At 32.1% G+C, this 11,118-nt stretch overlaps 1 protein-coding gene across 4 annotated transcripts; it reads right to left on the reverse strand.

Annotated features, from left to right (window-relative positions):
• Positions 1–3,351: 3,351 nt before the first annotated feature.
• LOC111903861 (vacuolar protein sorting-associated protein 35B) lies at positions 3,352–8,602 on the reverse strand. 4 transcript variants are annotated; one of them, XM_023899610.3, is made up of 22 exons: positions 8,387–8,602; positions 8,161–8,257; positions 7,613–7,736; positions 7,349–7,534; positions 7,187–7,274; positions 6,897–6,953; positions 6,698–6,787; positions 6,483–6,605; positions 6,309–6,383; positions 6,174–6,233; positions 5,942–6,058; positions 5,598–5,837; positions 5,455–5,520; positions 5,280–5,369; positions 5,114–5,203; positions 4,934–5,023; positions 4,772–4,840; positions 4,594–4,674; positions 4,391–4,498; positions 4,132–4,235; positions 3,937–4,050; positions 3,352–3,848 (listed from the first exon to the last, which is right to left on the reverse strand). In XM_023899610.3, exons 1-22 carry the CDS (start codon positions 8,480–8,482, stop codon positions 3,638–3,640), a joined length of 2,376 nt encoding a protein of 791 aa, XP_023755378.1. In that variant the 5' UTR covers positions 8,483–8,602; the 3' UTR covers positions 3,352–3,637. The 4 variants fall into 4 exon arrangements, with proteins under 4 accessions (XP_023755378.1, XP_023755379.1, XP_023755380.1 ...); XM_023899611.3 differs by lacking the exons at positions 7,349–7,534; positions 7,613–7,736; positions 8,161–8,257; positions 8,387–8,602 and having other exon boundaries at positions 6,897–7,046; XM_023899612.3 differs by lacking the exons at positions 7,349–7,534; positions 7,613–7,736; positions 8,161–8,257; positions 8,387–8,602 and having other exon boundaries at positions 6,897–7,046; positions 7,179–7,274.
• Between the last annotated feature and the right edge of the window lie 2,516 nt (positions 8,603–11,118).

Below are 11,118 nucleotides of genomic sequence, written 5' to 3' on the forward strand. Positions count from 1 at the left end.
ACAAGCCCCTAATACTTACTTTCATGATTGACTCTTGTATGCATTTATAAAACTCTTTTATGATATATATTGTTTTGAGAAAATCTATTACATAGATTTCGAAAAGGTTTTTGGATCATTGTTATGCACATACATTTAGGATAGGAGTTTGTGGGTTTCTCTCATTATATCTTTGTGAGATTTGACAATTAGGTGTCTACGTAGCTTTGTGTGAATAGTTTTCTACATAATGCTCGCGTTGCACAAATATGGTTAGCTACCCATTGCGTGGCCTAGTGTGATTGTTCATTGGTTCCTAGTTTGTAAAATAAGTAAAATATGATTGTATACACATGAGCTCGATTGTTTAACAATCTATTTTGGCGGGTTTGGACTTTATGAGATTGACAAGGGTTGGGAATAGATGCATGCATTGCACATTATTTCGTACTTTATGTCTTATTTACTCTTTTCAGAGTTTCGATATGATTTGTCAATCATTGATAACTAATGTTTAACATTTGATTATATTTGGAGCTATGGGTTATAAAAACTCTTTTATTTTTTAGTCGGATCATTAAAACTTAGTGTTGGAAAAACCAGTTTAAGTGGCCCATTAATTGCTTAGCGGTCATCATCTGCCTATAAATAATGTTAATTGGTCTTATTAAGCAGGATATGTCAAAATCGGGATAGGCAGTCATTTGTGGGCCTATGTGGCCGATTAATTGGTCTAGGCGATCAAAATTAGCCAAAACGCCAAATGGTCAAAATTATCAAAATAAGTCAAAAAAATCTTTAAAAAATCAAAATTAAAGAATGAAAATACACAAATGGTAAGTAAATGTTAATTTCAGCTTTTCACATCTCTTTTTCTCTCATCATGTCGACACCTACATTTCTCTATCTCTCATCAGTTGATACCGACTTTCATGTTGACCCCGGTTTCTGTGTGTTTGATCATTAATCATACTTTTCTATTTGTTTTAACTTTTACTTATCCATATAATCTTTGATGTATATATGAATATAAGATGAATCAAACTTTTCTAGTGATATTTATTTATTTTTAATTAAATTCTTTAATAATTTAGGGTTTCTGATTAATCCCTATCTAAACTGATTGATTCATTAACCCCAATCGACCGACCAGATATTGTGTAACGTTTTTTACAACCTTGTTAAAACCTTAATATGATTTGAGATGATTTTCCTTTGATTTTGGAGGTTTGATCTAAGTAACATTGATATCTTTTATTCTAAATGAATCAACATCAGGTATTTTCATTAGGCATTTCATTGCCTAATTTGTTTTGACTTGTGCTTAGATCGAAGATCTTAGATATAAGAATAAAAGATCACATGAATATTTTGAATGCCACGATTTGTGCGATTATCTTGAACTATGTTATGATATTGTATTGTTACATTCTCGTTAGTTTTGAACTTCTAAATTTGTTTTGAACTATAAGACTGTTTTTCCGTAATTAAAACTTTGAACTTGTTTAATTAAAAAATTAAATGATTTTAAATTGTATTTTAAATTACCATGATGATAATGTTTTCATATATATATATATATATATATATATATATATATATATATATATATATATATATATATATACAGAGAGAGAGAGAGAGAGAGAGAGTTAGGTTCAAATGTTTTCACTATCTATTGTGTGCATGTATTATTGATTCTGGACCAATCATTTTAGTTATTTTAAGAAACTAATTAATGCATATTAAATGCTGAAGATGTAATTAATACTCATTATATCTTCAACATGTAATATGCATTAATTACTTTCTTAAAATAACTAAAATGATTGGTCCAGAATCAATCATACAGGCACACAATAGATAGTGAAAACAAAATAACCTAACCCTATATATATATATATATATATATATATATATATATATATATATATATATATATATATATATATATATACACACACACACTTAGAATTTTACATATATAATGGGTCTGTTCGGCACCGAACGTTTGAGAGCTTCTAACGTTTGACAAAATACTTCACTTTGAACAGAAAGTCTTGTTTGGCATTACAAGTTTTTAGCGTTTAGTTTAAAAAAAATCACTACAAATCCAAATGCTACTTCATGTAACGTTTAACAAAATGCTACTAACTACAAGTTACCCGCTACTTTTGCCGAACATGACCAATAGCAACTTACTAACAAATCTATACACATAAACTAGTATTAGAATAATTAAACTATGGAGCATTTCCTCCATATAACACAACCTTTTGAAGCTTGTATGGCCTACCGGCTTTCACATCTACATATATAATATAAAAATTGAACGTCAAACCTAAACACATAACATAGCAATCAATGGATTATCATCTCGTCTATAAGTTGAACTTATCATTTACACATCCCACCTTAATTGTCATCTTTTATTGAACACTCAATTAAGGTAATCTACATTCATTGCACCACATATTTATTTTCCTCATACTTATACAAAACGTTGTACTATTGCTCATCATAGATTCCATATTTTCCGTTCATATTCAAGACCACAAGCATAATCAAAAACTTAGGTTCTATATTAATGACATTTTATGAACAAAACAAATAGTTCTTTAGCTAATTTTTTTTTTTCTGATTTTGTCTGTATATAAGCTCCTAGTTGGATGTTGTATAGCTACTTGCTAGGTGAGATTTTATGTTTTTATATAAATGTTTTGCCAGTTCCAAAAAAAAATTATGATACTTTTTAGAACCATGATATTTTATTAAAAAAAAAGCAGATAGTCATGTTGCCTGTTTATGATATTAATCCTAAAAAAAAGACACACGCCTTTAAAGAAATATCCAACTCATGTCTTCTACAGAAAACAATTAAAATCATAAAAATATAAAGTGAACAAGGGGAAAGGGGAATGTGGTGAAATGACATTCACGCTCCTCATGGGGTTGGTAGATGCTGTGTAACAACAAATACAAATGAATGGATAGTTTAGTAATAGTAACAAACAACCTTTGACGTTTTTTTTTCTTTTTTATAAGTAGGCAACCTTTTTTTGTTACACTTTGAAGATAATCTTGTATATTTATTTATTTATCCATTTGTTTATTTCCTCACCCTTTATCGTTCAAACTTCAAACTGATTATCATCTTCACCAATCTAATCACAATTAGGAAACAACATTTAAAACTTCTATAAATATATAACCATAACCAAACTACCTTTTCCATAAAAATAAATTCCAAATAACCTACTATTTTTGTCTTTCACATATCAAATATAAACATTTCAAAGGGACCCACATATACATGGAGTGAAATAGGAGTTTAAAGAAAAGCTACTTTTATGTTGACCCAACAAACTAGACTCTCCATAATTGAATTTGAAAGGGTCCTTCACTTTCGTCGTATTCAATGATTCCATATATTTTGTTTCATGGAATTTGTTATCCAGTGTACAAGTACAACATCACATAGTACAAGTGAAACTCATATCACACAAATTCTGTCAAATTATAATGTACAAAATATATATATATATATATATATATATATATATATATATATATATATATATATATATATATATATATATATTTCTGTCAAATTATACAAATATAAAAAAAGAAAACAAATTAGGGTTAGAAAAGATGATCAGAGCTTAATAGTCTCAAACTTCTCACCCATGGCCCCACCTTTCTGTTTCTGGAACTGTATGTACCTTAAGGTACAAGTAAAGAAAGCATCAGAGTTTTGATCAGGTGTTGCTGTGTCACTTTGCATTTCGGTTTTGATAAGCTCTATTAGCCCTTGGATCGCAGCACTTGTTATCTGTGGATTCCCTTTCTCAAAATAATACAAATACCTGTATAACATTTATATAAAATATTAGGTAAAAATTTTATAATATAAAGAAATGAAAGCAGGTTGCTATTAAAAGTGAGATTAATTACTTGTTGAGTATTTCAACAAAGAGAGTCACGGGCCCACTGCTACCACGTGCAACACTTGCCATTTGTTGTGCAGCATTTGCAATCCTTAACGCACGTTTAAGGCAAAGAAGAACCCTGGAATTGGAATTGGAAGGGAATAATCAAGATTGTGTCAATTCCGAAAAAAGAAGAACGGAACGGAATGGAATGGAATACCTTTCTCCATCCTTGATTCCATCCTGGTCATCCACCCAAAACAGATGCGAACATGCATAGACAGCTCTGCACTGATCCGGCTTTTTCAAAAGTTTAGCGGAATACTATACATGTAAAAATATATATATATATATATATATATATATATATATATATATATATATATATATATATATATATATATATATATATATATTTAGTTAGTGAAAATGGGATAAATATGATTGTTGTTTGAATTGTGTTTGTTATTTGTTGTTACCCCTGTGGCTTTATGTGTCAAGGTGTCCCTGTTTTCCACACCAAAGACATGTGTCCTTTGAAGGGTTCCAATTATGAGATGAATTGCAGTTACTTGAGCTTTGGAATCCTGTCAACATGCAAATAAATAATGAGTCATGTGTTTGTAAATAATAAAAAAAACTCTATTAAAATCACTTTGTTTATAAGAGATTGAGCAAGTACTGCAATTTCTTCCTCATATAAAACAAATGCTTGGGTGAAAAACTCATATGCAACTGGTTCCAAATCACAGTCATTAGCAGCCTGAATAGAAAAAAAAAATTAAATAAAATATTTTATGTAAGTGATGTCAAGGTTGAGGGTAGATTTGTCAAATGATCTCAACAGGTAAGAAGTTTACCTCTGCACACTGTAAGTACAATCTCAATGCCAGTTCAGGTGCTGGAACATATGAAAGTGCTTCAATTGTCTGAAAATGTACAAGGCTTAATGCTATGAACCCCAAGGGTAAATTCGTAAATGTCCTATCTATTCTTTCCATATAAAATTTTCTGAAAATCACCTGATTTAGGAGCTGGAAAATTTTCTTAGGTGTTGCTGGATCCTCTTCTCCAGCTACATCTCCATCTTGATTGTGTAATCGATGAACCAACTGCAAATTAAAAAATAAAAATAAAAATAATTAATACGATTAATTAAAAATATTTAGATTATTTACAAGAAAAATAAAAACTCTGCATACCCTTAAAGCTGAAAAAACAAGAGGAGGAATTGTGAAAGGAAGACGCTTTGGACCTCCAGCCATGATATGCTTTCTCACAGTTAAAATAATCTAAAGCACAAGGGTATAATAGTAAATTAGTCAACAAAAAAAGACTTGACCAAAAGTCAAAACAAAACATTGGTACCTTCAACATCTCCTCTGGATCATCATTATACAACACATGTATAACTCGAGAAACAGAATTTTGTTCCTCATTAAAATCCTCTTCATCAAGCTAAAAATAACAATAAAAACAAAAGAATTATACAAAGTAATGAAAAAAAAACTCAAATAAGTCAAAAACAGTTTATAATATCCACCTCATCTTCTGGATCACCCTCCAAATCTTTAATAAGGCCTTTGATTAATTCAAAAAGAACATCAACCTGCAACAAAACAAATACAACAAACATTCACAAATTATGAAGGAAAAACAATATTGGGAAATAAGTAAAATATTAACCTTGTCAGCAGAAGACACGTAAGCATGGTTTGTCATTATACTTTGGATAATAACCATAGCCATGATTTTATTAGTTTCATTATCAAGGTGATCCATAACTCGAGGATAATTAGATAATGTTAAAGAAGTAACAATATCACTGTATTTTTCCAATGGTGCACTCAAAAGTGCAACAACTTGTTTTGTAGCTCTACTATCTTCAAGCTTTGGTTTGTTGGAAAGTTTCTTCACACATGATCCCTATTCAACAAACACCAACATAATTGATTAATTCTACTTTCAAAAATCCACAGAAGAAATGTAAATAAAATAATATATATTGAACAAGAATTAACATAACATACCAGTACTTGATCCACATAATCAAGTCGATCAGGATGAACACGAAGAGTGAATGTGAGAAGAGAAACATATAAAGTAATGGCTCCAACAATTGGCATATCACCCTGAGTTTCAATAACCTGTGAAATATGTTTATACTTCAGCATATTTATATATAGATAAATAAACAAAAGTTACAATTTTTTGACACCCATTTATCTAAAATGTGTCATAAGTGGCAAGATTCACAAGTACCTTTCCAATAGCACTGCTTAATTTTGAAAAAGCTTCTACTTGGAGAAACTCTGGTAACACCTGAAAAAGTAATCACTTTCACAAAATGCAAAAACATGACAAAATGAAAAAATTTCCTATGAAAAGTTAACTCACTTCTGGACTAGAAGCAGCATAACTTGATAATCTTTCCATAAGTTGGGATAACACTGTCTTGATGTCAACTGTAGGCTGAAATTTCAACACATTATTTTATTACATAGTTAAAACTTTAAAAAAATTCAAAAGATTTTTTTTATAATTGAAGAATTCTTAACCAACATTACACACCTGAAGTTGAGGGCAAGCTCCTAAAAGGGTTTCAAGAGTCTGTAAGTGATACTCATCTGGAAAGACCTGAATCAAGCAGTCCATAAGATAATATTGTGCCAGCTCATCCTTACAGTTCACAACCTATCATACAAAAAAAAATAGATAAGTGTACCCTAATTCTATAATCTATATACTTATAAAGTTATAAAAAAAATGGAAATATTGGAATAAACCTGCTCCAAGACTCTAGGAAGAACAGTTTCTTTGTACAAATCAAGGTCAATACCTTCTATCTGACTAAGGACATGAAGATTTTTCCCAACCTGAAATTTCAATTTTCAAAAATGTGTTTAAATAACAATCAATCAACATGAAACTATTTACTCTTTAACCATATGAATGAATGTGTTCCATGGTGTTTGTTGATATTACAAGATCACGCAGCTCATTCCTCTCCTTTTCCATTTTGTCTCTCACCCTTGTGGGTCCCTGCAGACCAGAAATCCCAAATGAAGGCCTCAACTCAGGATCACCAAAATCAATGTAGTAGTAGTAGTAGTAGTAGTACAAGCACTATTAATCCTGCATTGTGAAAAATCATGCTCTCATGAGTCATGATTCATTACAATATTTGTGTCATGCAAGTATGACATGCATAATGCATGTCACATGTCACAATTCACAACATAAAAGTAAAACAATAAAGATACAGACCCACAAACCTGAACTTCCATCCGAACCCAAAGCTTGTTCATTTCTGAAAAGTTTTGTAGCACAAATTCAACAGCATCCATCACAGTATCACCATCTCTACAAAACAAGAAACAATATCAAAATTGTTGAATAAAACAAATTACTTCAACTAGTATCAGTATTATTATTACCCTTCATATTCAGAGCCAATGTCTGGGAGCTTATCTCTACTGATTTGTGCAAGGTAACTTCTAAGGAAGAGTCCACGTATAGGATGCTGGACCCCACGACACATTTCAACAAGGTCTTTAAGAACATCTTTAGCAGGAGCTTCTTTTGATTTTATGTAGACTGATCCTACTGTACATAGGAGATACCTGTAAATCAGAGAGATGAATTAGTGTAAGCAATAAGAATGTAGGATTTATATAACTTATAGTTGTATTGTCACTTACAGTCTAGGTAAAATGTTTCCAGCATGTTGGACAAGTTCATACAGGTCCACTACTGAACAGCCATGTCTCTCTTCTTCCTTAAAGAACACTTCCAACTTTCTCAACTCATCGAATGCTCTCATATCTGAATATGTTAAGTGTTAACCAAACAAGATACTGAAGTTCTTTAAACAAGCAAACATAGTGATTAAAAGATTTGGAAATGGTTATTGGACTCCAATTTGATACAGACTCCTTCTCAACAGGGAGATATAGTTCTAATAGATAGTGTGTACAATTAGGTGTAACTTGTTTCTTTTATATTTGATATGGATATGGATTTTCTTACAAAACTAACACCACAATTATGTTATAGAGTTTGATATGGCAATGTGATACTTCTCCATGATCGATGCAATTCATATCAATCATCAAGTTTAGAGTTAGTCTAACGATCCCAAAAGTCAAACTATACCTCCAATTCTTGGAACAGGAGCATAACTCATCATAAAAAGGTTGTTTTGCTACAAAATTAAATAAGACTCAATGAAAGATGAATAGAAGATTACAGAGCTCGTAGTATTTATGAGGAGATAATCGCGAAGTCCGAAGCTCGGACAACAACTGTGCCGAGTATTTTAGGGCTTCTCTGAGATTGTTAGAATCCTGATGTGAATTTTATCAAGAAACAACACATATTAGAGAGAAATCGCAACTGCCGAATTGATTGCTATCGAAATCCAAAATCAAATCAAATAGGAAGTAAAGAAAGTTGAAATTAATCATATATATTACCAAGGCGCGATGCATGTAGTAAGCGTTGTGTTGAATTCCAGCGACCCCTTCTGCTAGCCATTTGTCTTCGTCTTCCATAGCGTCTGATAGCATCATGTTTTCTTCTCCTCTGTAAGACACTAATTCTCTCCCAAGACAGGGGTATATGACAGTTCATCACCATAAATCATTCATTCGCAGTAATTATATATTTGGGTTTCTCCCCTTTTTCTTTACTACCTACCGTTGAGATTGAGATGACGTCATATTTGTTATTAGGGAGGTGTTGTTTGTGTTTATTGGGTGCTAATATGCTATGTTCATGTAAAATGATTGTTATATAAAATATTAAAATACAGGAATAAACACAAAAATATCACAAATAGTGGTTTTGTTAGTTTATCTAACAAATTGATTAAGGCCCTCTTTGATATACTGACCGAGTCAGGTCATACGTTTTTTTGTTGACTCAGTAAGTTAATGTTGTTTGTTACGGATTTTGGATGTCCGACTCGGTAAGCTAGGTCTGAGTGGAAAAGATGAGGACGATCCGCTAACTGAGAAAGGAAGAGGGCGTTTCCAAAAGTGCCCTTGCCTTACCGTTCCTGTTTCAGCGCCCCTATCCCAGTTTTCTGTCCCCCACCGATCGACGCCCTCCTCTTCCTTCCGCCGATTACCAAAATTAGTGGTGTCTAGATCCCCCCCCCAATCAACTTCCAAGTAAAACTTCTCTTCTCCTTCTCCTTCTCTTTTTCCCCGTCTGATTCGAAATCAACCATCTGAAGTACTACAATTGTTTTTTTATAAATCATTTTTTTTTTCAAAATTTGATTATCTTCTTTTCAATTTACTTGTTATAAAATCTAATTTGAGTGTTGCTACATGATTGTTTGTTGTTAGTTTGATCTTTTGCTAAAAATCATATTATGCTCTGATATGTTGGTGTTTGTTTAATCTTATGTTAAATATCAAATTACCATTGTTGTTAATGAGTTAAGAAGTCATAAATCAAAATTTAAAACTTTGGTAATGAGTTAAAAAATCATAAATCATAATTGCTTTCTTGCTTTCTTTTGTTGATATGTGTTATGAAATCATATGTACACTTGCTGAAAATCGACTTTATTTGCTGAAATTAGATGTTAATACGTGTTGAAAATCAAATTTCTTTGTTAAAAATGCATATACTTGCTGAAACATGAAAAATATTGTTCAATTTGCTGAAATTGCTTGTTATTGTTGCTAGAAATCACATTTTCAACTGAAATTAGATCTATATAGAGTAAAAGGATAAAATGGTTATTTTTATTAGTCAGCACATTCAGCTAGATGTACAATCAAACAACATGGTTTCTTACTTAGGAAGAATTTATTACCCATACAGACCTTTTTCCAATCAACAACTATCAGACGGGGCCTAATTCTTTTTTAGCGTTGGAAGAAAATAATTGGTTAAACTTTGGAATTTACGTCGAGTGATGAAATATATAGTTGGGTTGCTATGTGAGGTGTAGTTACTTCTTTTTACCCCACGAGTGTATTTACATACCATTCTTCATTGAATGTTTTGAAGCTTTTGGTACAGTTGTTATTAAGACTCGGATTTGGGGTAGGAGTTTTGTCGAGTATAGCTCCAAATATTAATTAGACGCCTTTCTGTTAGGATAATCCGTCACAAAAATCTTGGAGAATTTGATGTTATAATATGTCGTGATCCCAAAAATCTTGGGGAAGTTGATGCTATAATATGTCGTGCGGAGATAAACGAGTACATAATTTAATGAATCACCCAACAGCTGTGAATAGCCTCTCACTCTCTCTTTTCTTTATTGATCCTAATAATCTCTTTCCAGAGACTTGAAGCTTACGGTTTATGGAAAGTACTTGTCTAGATACATCTGAGCTAACACGATCTAAGCGATTATTGACCCCCACAGTAGGTAATATAACCACTCTTTCATTGAATCGTGCAATGCAGGGAAATGTCCTCGGCTTGATTTGATCTTCAGTTATGTTGTGTGGTTTCATTATGGGGGCAAACGACATGTAATTATTTGCATAATTTATGTGGATCCTTATTCTCTTACCCTCAAAAAGTGGTAATAAGTGAATCAATCCAAATTTTAGTTCGAATATTTCTATGGTTAGGTATTTTATGCAAATGAGTATTTAGGTGACATTTTGGGTTGCCTATCGTTGAAGGCTTCTTTCTATGGCCATGGTAATTGAGGTGGTAGAAGATCCGATAATCTATTTTAGGTTGATAGGATCAGGTTGTAACACCCCAATTTCTGGTATGATATTTAAATATTTATTTTTCAAGTTTTCAAGAGGAACTCGACGAGTCAGTAGCCAGACTCGTCGAGTGGAGTCGGGATTTTGAGCACGTTTAAGTTGGCTACTCGGCGAGTCCATATCTTGGACTCGACGAGTCCGCCAGTCTGGATGAAACCCTAATTTCAAGGGTTTACACCCTATTTAAACAACTTTTTGGACCTCAAGTCAGCCCCATCACCCCTCAGAGCATCCTTCTCGAAACCCTAGAACTCTCTTAGCTTTTTGTGTGTTTTGGTGTGATTCTTTGAAGATCTTGTGAGAAGAAGGAAGGTAGATCAAGAGGAGAAGAAGGAGATCCAAGATCTTTGTGGTATTTCAGAGTATAGTGAGGTATAACTCGCCCCTTTTCTGTTTCTATGCATTAATCCCCCTTTGGAATCCATTAAAGTTATTCTTGAGCCATTTCTTGGCTTGGT

Source organism: Lactuca sativa, chromosome 9 (assembly GCF_002870075.4).
Source record: "Lactuca sativa cultivar Salinas chromosome 9, Lsat_Salinas_v11, whole genome shotgun sequence".
NCBI lineage: Eukaryota > Viridiplantae > Streptophyta > Magnoliopsida > Asterales > Asteraceae > Lactuca > Lactuca sativa.